Consider the following 14125-nt stretch of genomic DNA (forward strand, 5'->3'; position numbering starts at 1 on the left):
AAGCTGAACTGCTGTCTACTTGGCCGTGTGAAGACCAATAGGCCAAGAGGGGCTTGTGCTTTGAAAAAGTCAGAGGGAAGCTATTCCAGCTACCTCACAGGATGAATCTCAGTGAATTCCTGTTTGTATAAAAAGCTTAGCATACTTTGAATACAACTGTTGTTATTTCTGAGGCAGGTAATATCCTCACCATCAGTATAGAATCAGTATAAACCAGCGTCTTAGATGAAAGACTTTTAGCCTGAGACCTCTGAGATTTCCCTGATACTGACTGTTGTTTGGCATGTTCGATAGCAGTTGAGTGATAACCCCACTGCTTTGTCAGGTTCTGATTCCTGTTAGTAACGCTAGGTGAGGTGCTGTTGCTTAGCTGGTGGTGTGTTTGGGGCAGTTGATTGTTTTCTCCAGTGTAGCAGATACAGAACACTTCTCTGTGTGTAAATACAGCTTCTTGGGAGAGAGAAGGGTGAAATCTCTGCAGTGTACGCGTGTCAGACCTGTGTTGTGTGAACAAACATTGAATATTTTGTAGCTGTTACAAGAACTGCCCTGAACTCCCCCAATGATATCTTGAGGCTCAGTATAAAATAAATCATTTCATTTTGCCTTGTTATGTCAGACTGTTACACAGGCAGGTTTGATTTTAAGACATTGTCGATTGTGCAGAGATTTAGAGGTAATATTTGTGGCTTACAAAGATTTATGCACCTTAGGTCAGTTATGGGTGCCTGGTGTGCATTGTATTTGTAATAGAAGTGGTATGATAGCAGGCTTTAAGAAGAATAGAATCCAGCAGGCATGAAGAAGTTGTAATAATCCACGCAGTGCAATGGTTCTCAGTGTTATCTCTGTTTTAACTGCAGTATTTGATTTTTATTTTTAATTTTCCTTTGGCTTCAGCTGGGACTGTTTGTAGATTTCAACCCTGAAGAGATGCTGTTGGGCGCAGAAGAAGGTGGGGATGATGGGGACCTGGAAGCAGAGCTGGCTGCTATCACAGGAGAAAAAGTGAAAGAAGGGAAATCGAAACCAAAAGGGAAAAGTAAGTCCAAGTACCTGGATTTTGTCTATTGACAACTTGAATAATTTGTTAAAGCTACTTTGTTCTGGTTCTTTTTTAAGGACCGAATTTACTGGATGAGCATTGTGTCTTTACCTACTTGGAGTCTGTAATCCAAATTAAATACCCTTCTAAGAGGGAAATCCTGGACCTGATGGAATTACTGGGTGAATCCTGTGCCTTGTGTTTTGCAGGAGGTTAGAGTGTCTCTTGGAATGGGTCCTTAGTATTCTTAATATTTTCAGCACCTGTTAATTTTGTCTTGATGGTGTTTGCATGCAGCTATGCTGTAGTCCAGAAGTCCGTCAAGACTGTTGCTGAGTGGGGCAGGCCTGAGTGAGCATGCTCCACCTCTGAGATGATATATATACATACCTGGGGAGCTGCAGGGTGAGCTCTTTTAGGAAATTGATTTATAAAAATAACCTTTGTTTGTTATGAATCAGTTCCTTGATAGGGTTTGCTACCTGCCTATTTGAATGTTGCTGTGGCTGCAAGGGAGGGGTGGCAGCAAGTGGTTGAGATGGGACGAGGACAATGGAACCTATCCTTGCTCTACCAGTGTGTGAGCAGATGCTGGAAAAAGGGTTAGTGTGACTGTGGCCTTATTTGCAGCTCTGCAGTAATTTCCCTGTAACATTTGAAGAGAGTTTGCACAGAGCAGCAGGAAAATGAACAATGTTAATGTGTTTAGGAAAAGTGACTGGCTAAATGCTGTAACTGATGAGAGACAGAGGAGGTGTTTGCATCTAAAACTAAGTTCTAAATCCTTTTTGTTCTCCAGCTCTCAAAATTGTAGTAAATCCTTTAAAGCTGATAAGCATAATTGTGTTCATAAGTATATTAACAGAAGTTCTTCCATTGGACATAAGTTACTCATGGTTAAAGCATGCAGAATAATGTTTTGAGGCTGAATCTGTGTGCCTGGCACTGGGGACTCTGGAAGTGGTACTGTGTAGTGATGGGGAAATGGGGCAGGATGCGGGCTGGTGCCTGGAAAGGAGGAAGGTACAATAAGGACAGGGGAGAGACAGATCCTGTCTGGTGAGGGACAGAAAAAAGGGGCCTAATACAATATGTACCAGTGCTGGGTCCTCGGCTGCGCTCAGGGTGCAGTAATTCACTCCTGAATTGCCATTCTAGAGCTCTGATGGGAGGGAAGTGTTACCTCTTTCTAGCTTGAAGATGCAGGCAGCTACAGGCTGTACTGTTGCAACATCTTACGTGCAGAGGTCTCTGCTCTCTGTGACTGATAAATGCCAGCTGGTCAGCCACTGGGATGTTTGACATTTTGGCCACAACTTGCCATACTGGATTAGAGTTGGACCAGCTGAGGAGGCTTGGTTGGCTTTCTTGCCTCAAGTGGGGCTTCATGTAAGGGATGCTGACCCACAAAGTACAGTGAGTTGCCTTTAGGTACAGCCTGCTGTCCTACTTGCAGAGTTTTGCTAAGGGGCAAATATATGAGCAACATGTTTGGTTCAGGTACCAAAGCAGTGATATGGTAAAATAGATTATTTGAATGGAAACAGCTTTGTACCTGAGTTACTTTTCAGCTGATTGAGCAAATGCAAGGGACAGTTGGGATTTGTTTAAGGTTTATTTAAATTGACTGTAAAGCTCTGTCCTGAAGATCTGTATTTTATGCAATGTTTTCTGTCACCAGTGAGTCACAGTCATGTGTTTGCATAGGGAAGTATCAGAGGCATTTATGTGGACAGTTGGGATTAGCACAGTGTGCAGATAACCTCACCTCTGAGAGTGAGTGGAGGAAGCTAATAGTTAAGGAAAATGTGGTTGACACAGCATGGAGAGGAGAACTTGGCAAGGAGAAGTAGAGTTTTCAAGGTGAAGACCAGAAGCTTGAAGAGAAATTGGAAGACAAAGTAGCCAAGAAAGATGTAGAAAGGGAAAATCTCACAAGCATGAGACAGCAATGCAGAAGTGTAGTTAGAGTGGCAGGGGAAACAGCACTTTTTCTGATTTGCTTAGTGGTTCTCCAGGTCAGTGTTGTGCTGCTCCTTTTGCACACAGGACAAGTACGATGCCTTGATTTGGAGCATTCTGTTTTCATACACTGTATGACTTTGCAGTTGTCTTTGATGGATAAACCAAGTAATTTCTTGAGGTAGAAAGGATTTGTCTGTCTTTCTTGCTGTCTTCAAACATATGGATAGTTTGCTGTGCCTCCTTGCTTGTCATATTAAAAGCCAGTAATTTGGCTCAATGCTTGTGTTGTTCAACCCAAAAGGGAGGTCAATGCACATCATCAGGGTCAAAGGATAAATGCATACCTAGTTTAACATGAGATGGAGAGAGATTCTTGTGTTTAAGGCCGTAGATTGAGAAAATGAATCAACTGTTGGGATTTTGAAGCATCATGTAAACCTTACGCACAACTCCAGTGACTTAGTTGTAGTTTGACTGGGAACTCATTGAGCTCAGCACTCTGTAAATGGTAAATGCCTTGAACTTTGTTCTGCTTTATGGCTGCTTGTGCTGTTGTAATACACACAGCACCATATTTGTGGCGTTGAAAGAAAATGTGAAGTTTTACTGGCAGGTGTGCTGGCATGATTAATGCAAGAGTCTGCATCTTATGCATTTAACTGTTGGGCTGACTTGGTTATATCCATATTTGCAGATCTTTGGGAACTAGGGTACTTTTAACTCAGATTAGTTCAATGTGATGGAGAGAAGAGAAGGGCTAGAACTGGAGAGAAAGCAGTAGTTTGTTGGTGCTTGGGGCTGGGTGGATGTTGCCCACATCTGTTCCATGTGGAGTCAGAATTTATTTTGTGAGCTGGGCTAAGCCAGGAGTGAATTATGTCTTGTTAGGGAAACTGACGTGAGACAAAAGATCCAGAACAGGAAGTCCAGGCCTTGTTAATATGCACAGTCACATCATAAATACCTCATGTAAGTATCTAGCACCAACTCAAAACTAGTTCAGATGTTTATTCCTCCTGGGGACCGGGACAGCTCCAGTAATTCCCTTTCATGGATAGAAAGTTCTAATCAGATATATTCACCAACAGCTTTTATTCATGTTTTGTTGTGCCGCCATTGATTATTATCTTAAGTGAGGAATACAGGTTTTCCTTGGGAAATTGAAGTCTTCTGTAATGACAGCTTCTGTTAGAAGTTACTTTTGTAAATAACATCACAGAAATACTTCTCTGTATCTGAAACCAATTCGGAGCTTGAGGTGAGTACCAGTAATTTAGCCTGAAGCAGTTGTTTCATACAGTTGTACTTGTCTGTCTTGCACAGTCTTAAATGCCATTAATCTGTAAACCTACCACAGTGACTTTCTGTCTGATGACCATGCGTTGTTGTGTCCCACTGTACCTGCAAGTCTGTCCTGGTGATTATGGTTTTACCGTTCAGGCTCCTTGTATTAGTAAGATGACAGTAATTCTCCCAGAGATCTGATTTCTGGGCTGGATTATTGAGTAGAGTCATTTTCCTCCTCTTACTGCCTGCCTCAACTGTCACTCTTAAAAGCACTACTATTGTATTTTATTCTGGATGTTCTCTCCCTCTGCCTTTGCCCTTTATCCATGAATATAATCTTGTTTATGTGTGATAATATCCAGTAAAGGAGAAGTCACTGTTCTTTTTCAGCTGGTAGCAACTATGTTAGAATTTAGATCTAGTGACTGTGTAACTGTTGCTTAGAGCTTATGAGTCCTTGTGGTTTCTTTTTACAGCTCCTCTGCCCATGGATCATATTGAAAAGATGGCTGCAGAGTGTATGAAGGACCTGAATGAAGATGAGGAGGAAGATGATGAAGACTTAGAGAAAGATACAGACCTGTTGGTATGCATAATTTTGTTAGCAAAAAGTTTAGTATGTCTTCAGTGGTTTTGGGTTTGTTTTTTAAATGGAACTGCATTTAGCAAAAATCTCTTAACTTGTAGTAAGAAACTAAAATACTGCAAAAACTTTTCATTACGTAGAAGGTAGTGAAAGATCCAACCCTCTGCACTCCAGAGTAAGAGAGTTGCTAACACACATTCATATGTGTGAGGGTCTTGGAGAAGTTGGGGGAACAGCAGAAATCCTATTCCATGTCAGCTGGTGAAATACAGCCAGGGGCATATTCTTTAAAGTTATATCTGTCACCATTTTGCTTCAAGTAATGCTTGGCTTGAGAGAATATCTCCCAACAAATTTGTCATTTCAGTGAGTGGCAGGGTTTAGAGAAGAAGCGTTGAATGGTGGGTTTGACTGCCATCATTAATAGATGCATTTTGGAAAGTTAAAATTGGGGTCAGAATGATCTTTGTAAAAGTACCTCTCTGAACTTCTCCAGCTTCAGATCTCTAACCACAAACTTATGTGGTGATCATGTAGTTGCGGTGTGGCTTTTGAGTGGTATTTGGCTTCCTGTTGGGAACACAAGTGGACCTAGTTTAATTTAAAAAAAATAATAAAAATAAAGATTAATTCAAGCTGTTTAGACTCTTTGTTTGGATTCAAGGCTCACTGAAAGGTTTGGGACCTTGAGACACGAATTTCCATTGTCTTTTAAGAAAATAGAAAATTTTGTGGAAAAGGCTTTGGCTGGCTTTTACTTTAGGCAGAATTGCAAGAAGTTCTGGAAGTGGAAGGTGGGACAGGAAGCTGTGACGATGAAATGACAGCAATGGAGCCACCCACACCTGAACCAGAGACTGAGCAACCTGAACTGCAACCACAGGTAGGAAAGAGCTTCATGTTCTTACCACTTTGGCAGAATGACTCTTCTCATGCAGCTTATGTGAGGGTCACAGACAAGGATCTAGAGACATCATCTTGTCCTCCAAGGAAGGAAAGAACACCCTCTTGCTGTCTTTTCTGTGGAAAACAATGCTGTATTGATATAGGTGATTTTTTTCTCTCTCTCTTCAGAGAATAATTTTTAGTGTTAGCATAGAATTGAGGATGTAAACAGTTGGAATCCAGCACGTCTTGTCCCTTGTTATAGATCTGAGCATGCAGACTGCAGTTCTGGCTTCCAGAGTTCATATTTCCCACCCCCGCCCCCAGAATTTTGGGCAGTGTGCTGAAATACTGAGACTTCTGTAACTCAGCATCTCTGACATCTTTGTGGAGCTTTTCTCAGTACCATTAGTTTTCTTAGCTTCATTTGTCAGTCCTCATGCAGTCAGATCCTTTATTCGGTTGCTGCTGTGTTTCTGTTGTGTGCTACAGATTCCAGTGCCTTTGTGCGTTGAGCCCGTTAATAAATGGGTCTGAGAGGGTTTCTGTAGAGCTAATGGCAATAATTAAATCAGTAGCCATCTGAAAGGTCTGTGGAGGGTTTGTAGCTAGCTACTCAGAACTTTGTTTAGACTGCTTTTGTCACTGAACTAATTCCAGGCTGTAGGAGGAGGAAAAAGAGCTCTTGTCATAAAACCGTGTTGAAGAAACCCAGAAGGGAGTAAACTAGCAAGTTTTAAAAATAAGAAAAGGAAAAAAAAATCAAAATTTGTGCCAAAATACCTCTTCACATCCTCTGTTGTGTGGTGTTTGAGAGACTTTACTGTTCTCCTCACCTACTCCCTAACCACATGGCTCCAATTACCCTGTGAGTGTGAGTTTTCTAAATGTCTCCACCCATTCTTCTCTATTACGCCTTTGAGAGAAAGCCCAGAGGTGGATCCAGGGACTGTTGGTGTAGTACAAGTGCTCCTCTGTTTCAGAGATTGTTGCACTCTGCATTAACAGGACTGCATGTAGAAGAGCATGTGTTTATCAGAGCTGTGGGAAAATTCATATAGTTGGATGAAATAAGTTTTCTTGATTTGTTTTATTATTTTTTCTGAGACCACCTCACTTCCTGCTGTTACCAGTGAGCTGCAACAGACAATAGAGAAGAGAATTGCTGACTACAGGACAGCAATTTCTAATGCAAAGGAGTCAGGTGAGAGTGCCAAAATACGCCGGTACGAAAGAGGCCTTAAGGTAAGTTGGGCTCATTAGGCATGTGAATGAGGGGGAGGCAAAAACAGTTTTCTGGGGTGTAGTTTGGAGTCTTTCCAGATGCCTGAATTTGTTCCAAGGGGAGAGAAACTCTTAGTATGCTGCCTTGAAAAACATTTCCTGTTACTTACTACTAATCTGATGTAGCAAATACACAGACACCAAGTAACTTGAAATGCCTTTTGTGCATCAGCGTTCTTTCTGTTGCATGTGGAGGCAAGGTTTGTGGTAAATGCTGAGTGAAACCCACCTGTCTAGATCTGAATTTGACCCATGATGCCTGCTGGGTGCTAACTGTAAAAGCAAATTTTAGGAGCACATAAACCTTCTGGTTAATCACTGATGCCTCTCTTTAGATACCAGCCTTCCACTTGTTCTCTGAGACAAAGGAAAGTGATATCTTTCTCTGAGTTTGGCTGAAAGAATCAAACAGGATTTTTTATTAAGGGAATTACAGCTTACAAGAAGCAGCAGTTTCTTCAGCTTTCCATCTTTTCAGCCAGGTGGCGTGCTTGTCATTAGTTAGCTCGGTGATTACTGCTGTGTAGAGTGCCTGCATTTCTCTGTTTGCTTTTATCTGGTCTCCTGCCTCACCTCAGACAGCAGCCAGCTCTGTCTTGTTGAGCAAAGCTCTCCACTGAGGGAAGGATGTAATGTCTCACTACTTACCAGGTGTCATAGGGTATGAAGGGAGCAACTGAGGCCAAGTCCAGGGGTGGAAATGCACAAGAAAAGAGGTGTCTGTCTGTCTGTGTCTGCAGCCTGTTAGCTGTGAAAGGAATGTATGTAAAACCACCTGACCTTTCAGAGAGCAAGAGGGATAGGCAAAACAGCGTATTTCATCCAATAACAAAACTTAGTGTGCTGTTTGCCACTTCTTTTATCTTTCAAGGTAGGGAGTTTCCCTTGCCTAAGCAGTGTAACTAAGGATAATAGACCAGATCTCGCTTCACAGCTCACAGTTCCTTAATTAGCAAAATGACATGCCAACAAATCATGTACAGTTATCTCTTATACTGAGTTCTTGGAACTGTGAACTTTAATCTCCACATTTAATTCCATTTCTAGTCAGTCTGTCATCCCACACATGGAAGAGAGAGCTGTGTGTGGGTTGCTGTACTGGTCTGAACCCCAGTCTCACATGCAGTCAGACCTGAGTATCTCTACCCCTGTTGCTTAATAGGTCAAACAATGTCAAAACCAAAAATAGCAGTGATTCTGGCACTGATAAGATTTGGTTGTTGTCCTCCTGGGCTTCCATTTCAGTTTCTGTGGAAGTTTTGTTCTGGTTTTAAGTCTTTTGTCTGAACTTTAAATTAAAAAAAATATAAATAAATGCTGAAGAAGGTAATATTTGTGGAAAGGTATTAAAAAATGAGCAGCAGTTAACCCATATTACACATGGTGAGAGCATCTTGCAACAGGTCACCAGCTGAAGCTCCATTTCCTTTGGTGCTTTTAACATTTTTTCTCATTGCATTAAATAGGTTTGCAGACTCCTTCCTTCCCTGAATCCATGTAGCTAGTGTCATTTCAGAGTAGTGCATTTTACCTTGTTTTAAAGACATAAAATGTGTTTACATTTGGTATAAATGTCTTCCTTAATGACTCTGTGACAAGGTTTACTGAACAGCTGATGTGGTTCACTCATTCCAGTTGTTGAGGTACTTGGAATTAACAGAGTTTGAGTAACAAGTCCTCTGCATTACATTGCGCTGATCATTGGACACCTTTCACTGGAGCTGAAGTTGGTGCTGAATAGGGAGCTAAAGGGCAGCAGTCTGTAGTGGTGTGCATAATGGATCCTATCACATACAGGGGAATGAATTTGTGTTTTAATGATTTTATGCTAGTAATACATTTGATGAAAATGTCTATTGACTTTGCTATTCTGTCTCTGCCAGACGCTGGAAACCATGCTGGCTGCAATGAAGAGAGGCAAAAAAATCAATGAGGAAGAAATGCCACCTCCTGTTGCAACAGGGAAGAGTTCTTCTCACTTATCTCCAGCCACAGGAGCGGAGCTAGAGCATTCAGGAGACTCAGTCACTGTCCTACCAGAGATTAAAGGCCAGTCTGTTGCAGAAAATGAGCAGAAGACCTCTCATGAAGCAATGCAACATCTGGAATCAGAGTCTCTACAGGGTCATGCTGCTTCTAGTCCTTCTATGGAAACAGGTACCATGATCATGCTTGACTAAACTGATCTCCTATGGCAAGGTGACCTGCTTAGTGGTTGAGGGAGAGGCTGTGGATGTTGTCTACCTGGACTTCAGTAAAGCCTTTGATATCATTTCCTCCAGTGTTCTCCTGGAGAAACTAGCTGGTCTTGGCTTGGATGGGCAGACACCTTGCAGGGTAAAAACTGGATGGCTGGGCCCAAAGAGTTTCGGTGAATGGATAGGTTAGTGGTTGGACTTGATGATCTTCAAGGTCTTTTCCAACCTAAATCATTCTGTGATCTGAAAGATTGAGTATTTTAATGCTCCATTTTTCTTGATACTTGTGTAGCAAAGCACTGCTTATGTTGTTACGGAACTTCCTTGCTCAGTGTTTCAGATAAATTGATGGGAGTACAATCAGTTATTGTTACAGAGCTCTTACATGCACTATATCAGTATCTTTCCCTTAGTTTCTTCTTTGATATTGCAACATGTGGAATTCCAAATTTTAAAGAGTTTGAGATACTAAAAGACTTTTTTTTTTTCTTTTTTTTTCTCCTTAATTGGGAAAAGCAGGATTACGTTTGGTAGGACTTCTGGAGACTGGAGGAAAAATGCCTTTAGTAAGATGGCTGTGTGATTGAAAGTAAAAGAGGACTAGGGCAGGCTTGAATAGATGGACATGCATGTTTTGCATGCTGTGTGTCAGTCTCAGCATTGTTTCATTGTCACAGATCTCCAGAGCAGCAGCATACGAGCAATGCTACTTATGAGGCAGAAGGAGTATAAATTAGCAGCTCTAAAAGCCAAGCAGCAAGGGGACCTGGAGAAAGCAAAGGAATACATGAAGGCAGGCAAGGTATGTACACAGTAAATCCTGAATGCTCGACATACAGTGTGCTGTACCCACGTGCACAGTGTGGCACACATTCATTGTGGCAGCTGGAAAGTCCTCAATATGGTTTGTTTTTTCTGCATTAGAAATTTAACATTGTTTTGGAAGCTTTGGACAGTGGGCAGCCCATAGACCTCCAGAATATGCCTCCATCTCCTCAAGGTAAGGCTTCTTCAAGGTAAGCAGAGCTTCTGCTGTAATGGAATGATTCTGAATTTGATTGCAAAGGTGTAAGAAGATCACTTAGGTCTGAGGTTCACTGCATATTCAAATTGTAATTGAGGCCATCAAAGAAAAATTAGGTGTTATTTATACTGAAGTTACTCTCTGTGAATTACAAGTTCAAGTGGGTATTGATGTCTATTAGTCCTGTTTTTTATGGCTTCCGATAATAGCAGTGGGAGGCAAAGAAGGAAAATGGCCCATTCTTAAAGTTAACTGTAATATTTGATGGTGTAATGTGTTTCAGCTGAAGTTCATAAAGTTCAGATTAACAAACAAATTGCAGTGCAGATAAGAGAGTGTGTTGTAGGGTTTTCTAAATAATTCTAGTATCACCACAAACAATATTTGGTCTGTTGAACTCCGTGTTTTAAACAACTTTAGTAGATTATTTTATTATAAGAAACTGAATTACAAATTGCTTTATCTCAATCATAAGACTTATGATCCCTTAAACTATAAACTGATCACCAAATGGCATTTTAGAGAAGCTTCACCTGTGATATAATCTTGCCTTTAAAAGTGCAAGATTTTTGCAGTGAGTATTTTTGTAGTTTTCTGAAATAACCACTGTTATACAATGCCAGAAACTTGGGTGGCTGAATAGATGGCATTACTCGCTTCCCTTTTTCAGCACGTCTTTTGTTACTAGGATATTTTAGTCAATTAGTGATCTTGTTCACTCCTTCCATCTGCCAAGATACCAAGTTATATTTTGGGGAATTCTTAGAATACTTGAACTGGTTTTACTCCCCCCAGCAGCACTAAGCTAAATTAAATCAGCATTTGAGATATTCTGTTATAAAGCATTTTCTCTGAATAATGGGAACCTCAGACTTACTAAGCCACACAGATGTTTTTTGAAGCCAAAAAGTTTTCAAGAAGATGATGCCATCAAAATTATGGTTTTCTGAGTAACATGGGTCACCTTGCTGTTTATGGAACAGAACACACTGAAACTTCTGCTTTCCTTGCTTTACAGACCTTGAAAGCCTAGGAAATGTGCAAGATGCCTTGAAGCAAAAGGTACCAGCTCCAGTGGGAAGTTCCCAGGATCGTAGAACACCTGAACCTCAGACCCAAGCAGCTTCAGGTAGGATTTCTGGAGCAAAATATAAAAATACCAGGGCTGGAAGGCATTTTGGTTGCACTGTCCTGCAGCAGGATCGAGTAAACCTAGTTAAAGTTTCTGAATATTGTTTGCTGCTGATCCCATCTGTACTTTTGTTCTGGATCAGTAATGGAAGTGGAAGTTAATAAAATTACTTTAGAAGAATTGTATTCCTAATAAGACTATGTAATGATGGGTTTGTCTTTGTAGAAGGTAAGGAGGGGAGGCAAAAAGGAGGTCGTATGTTTTGAATCATGTAGCATTTCATTGTCTGTCTTATTTCAAGCTTCCCTACAGCAGCCAAAAACAGTGCTGGAAGCATTGCAGCAAAGGCTGGAGAAGTACAAGTCAGCAGCAGCACAGGCTAAAGCAAGTGGGGATCATCGGAAAGGCAGGATGCATGAGAGGATAGCCAAGGTAAAACAAAAGTGCAAGCAAGCTTTTTGCATCCAGCAAAGCTATTTGAGCTAGTTCTCTTGCTGAAGACTTTTTCGAGGCTGAAATAATTTGTGCATTGTCCTATTTGAAAAGAGCATCCAGTAGGGAAGCTGTAAAGCGCTCAGAGGAAGGAGAAATAGAAACAATGCGCATATAACAAAATACTCTGTATTCTGCAGTGTTTATGCTGGTTAAATAGAGATGATTGCTAATTTATAGTCTACATTTTATGTCTTACTGAGTGCCTTTGATTACAGCAATACCAGGATGCCATAAGAGCCCATAAAGCAGGGATAAAAGTGAATTTTTCTGAGCTACCTGTTCCTCCTGGTAAGTGTGAATATAAAATGTCCTCGTGCCAACTTTTGTATGTCTACTGGGCTCTGAAGGAGGTGTGCAGATATTGCCTCCTCATCCTGTGGAACAGCTCCTCCTTTTTCTCAGTGAGTAGGCTGGCTTTGCTATTTGGTGGTATTGTGAAACTGCTTGTTAATATACTCCCAGATTTCACACTGGTGAATATTCCTGGCTACTGACAGCCTGTTTGACAGCACTGGAACTCAAAACTGGCCCTGTCTGCAAAGTTTAACAATTTTACCATATGCAGATGATGAAAATGTCACCTGTCTGTCCTCTGTTCCAGCCTTTCTAGAATAAACTGGTATTTACTGGAATGAGATTTTTGAAACTGAAACAAAATTGTCAGTGTTTCCCGTTCTGTTGGTTCCTAGACGGAGCCTCAGAACTTTATACTTAACCACAAGTTGTATCAATATTGAAACTTTCATGACTTGCAAGTCTACAGAGACAAAGGAAATCATGCCCATGGTCACACTGAGTCAGTGAGAGGCAGAACCTGAACCTGCTTCTTGAGACACTCTGTCTCCTTTTTATCTTATTCAGTGTGTATAGTGCTGAGTTTGTAAAAGTTTGGGCAAACTCATCTATGAAAGCTCCACCTCTGGTTTGCATGATACTGTTTCTCCCCAAGGAAGCATCGTTCCTTTTATCTTGTGCTTGCTGCCTTCATCTGAAAAGAAACTTTACACAGCAAAGCGATGCCTAGATTATTTTTTTTTTATGTTAGAGAAGGGACATGGACCTTCTGGCTTTTTTGCCACTGTTAAATGTGGCCATGGCAAGCACTGTCGTAGTGGTAGTAAAGTAGACAGTGCCAGATCTGTCAGGTCATGTGCTGCTTTGAAGGCTTCCTTCTCTGAGGGTAGAATATGGTTTAGCCTGCTTTGTTCCAGAACCAGATCCATTTCTTGGTAAGAGTGAGGCTGAACCACGTCAGTACTCCATATTTACACCTCTGAAAATATGGGTAACCTCTCAATTTCTGTACACATTCGCTGCATGGCTTTCAGTCATCGTGTAGAGACCGTATGATTTCCATTAAAGACAACTGTTAGGCAGTCATTGGAACCAGCAACAAGGTCATAATGGACTGTCAGTGTGTTTCATTGCAGCTGAACAATGATCAGTACCAACCTTGACCTCCTTGGAGGCAGAAATGCGGCTGAGTAACAGATCAAATATCACAGAGTGGCAGCAGCGTTCCATGTGCTGCCTTCCTGTGTACCTCGAACTTGTTCAGTCCCCATAGCAGCCACCTCTAGGTTTAGAAGTAGTTTAATCATTATTTCTTGGCACTTCTAATGAGACTGGCTGCAAGAATGCTTGCTACATATTAATGAAATAAATCTTATTATGGGACATTTTGTAGCAGTGGTTCTGGGTGTCGTTAGAAGCTGGCACTGTACTGGTAGTGTGGAAGTGAGAGTTTCTTTGCCATTATCAAGCCTTCCTCCCATCCTTAAAAGGATGAGAGTGAAAAGGATTGCTCTTCATGCACTTCACATTGAACTACTGTGATTGTGCCTTAGTTTGCAACCTCTGCATTGCAGTATATTTTCAGCAGAGGCTTAGTGTGTTACCCTGATGTCAGCGATGTATTTTTATTACTCTGTAGGGTAGCACTGATTTTCTGCTGGACTGTGTACCAACTGAAGTGAGGTAGCTGGGATTGGGGGTGGAGAAGGGGAAGAGCTAGAAACGTCTTGTATAATCTGCTGTCCTTTTGTGCAGAAGAGAGACTAAATTCTCTGCTGGTTCTGGGGGCATCTCTATTACCAAAGTCTTGATGACGTGAGGTTCCTTGGCTGGCTGCCAGTTGCTCAACTTAGAGCTATGCTCTGTTATTGCATCATTTTTAGCATCATCCATTTAAGTCTGTATGCCTGTGAGAGATCGGAGCCCACCA

The 14125-nt window shown here is 41.4% G+C and overlaps 1 protein-coding gene across 1 annotated transcript in view; it reads left to right on the forward strand.

The window, feature by feature from the left end:
• The window catches only part of CC2D1B (coiled-coil and C2 domain containing 1B), a gene marked incomplete at its 5' end in the record, with an annotated part of 32679 nt that overhangs the window by 1900 nt on the left and 16654 nt on the right, over nucleotides 1–14125 (forward strand). Inside the window, 10 exons of the mRNA XM_084265867.1 lie at nucleotides 901–1042; nucleotides 4774–4883; nucleotides 5647–5766; nucleotides 6876–7013; nucleotides 8936–9209; nucleotides 9928–10052; nucleotides 10175–10250; nucleotides 11293–11403; nucleotides 11708–11838; nucleotides 12117–12189. Of these exons, the coding sequence (XP_084121993.1) occupies nucleotides 901–1042; nucleotides 4774–4883; nucleotides 5647–5766; nucleotides 6876–7013; nucleotides 8936–9209; nucleotides 9928–10052; nucleotides 10175–10250; nucleotides 11293–11403; nucleotides 11708–11838; nucleotides 12117–12189 (1300 nt within the window). The remainder of the gene's footprint in view (nucleotides 1–900; nucleotides 1043–4773; nucleotides 4884–5646; nucleotides 5767–6875; nucleotides 7014–8935; nucleotides 9210–9927; nucleotides 10053–10174; nucleotides 10251–11292; nucleotides 11404–11707; nucleotides 11839–12116; nucleotides 12190–14125) is intronic.

This window comes from Gallinula chloropus, assembly GCF_964237585.1.
Source record: "Gallinula chloropus genome assembly, chromosome: 6".
NCBI lineage: Eukaryota > Metazoa > Chordata > Aves > Gruiformes > Rallidae > Gallinula > Gallinula chloropus.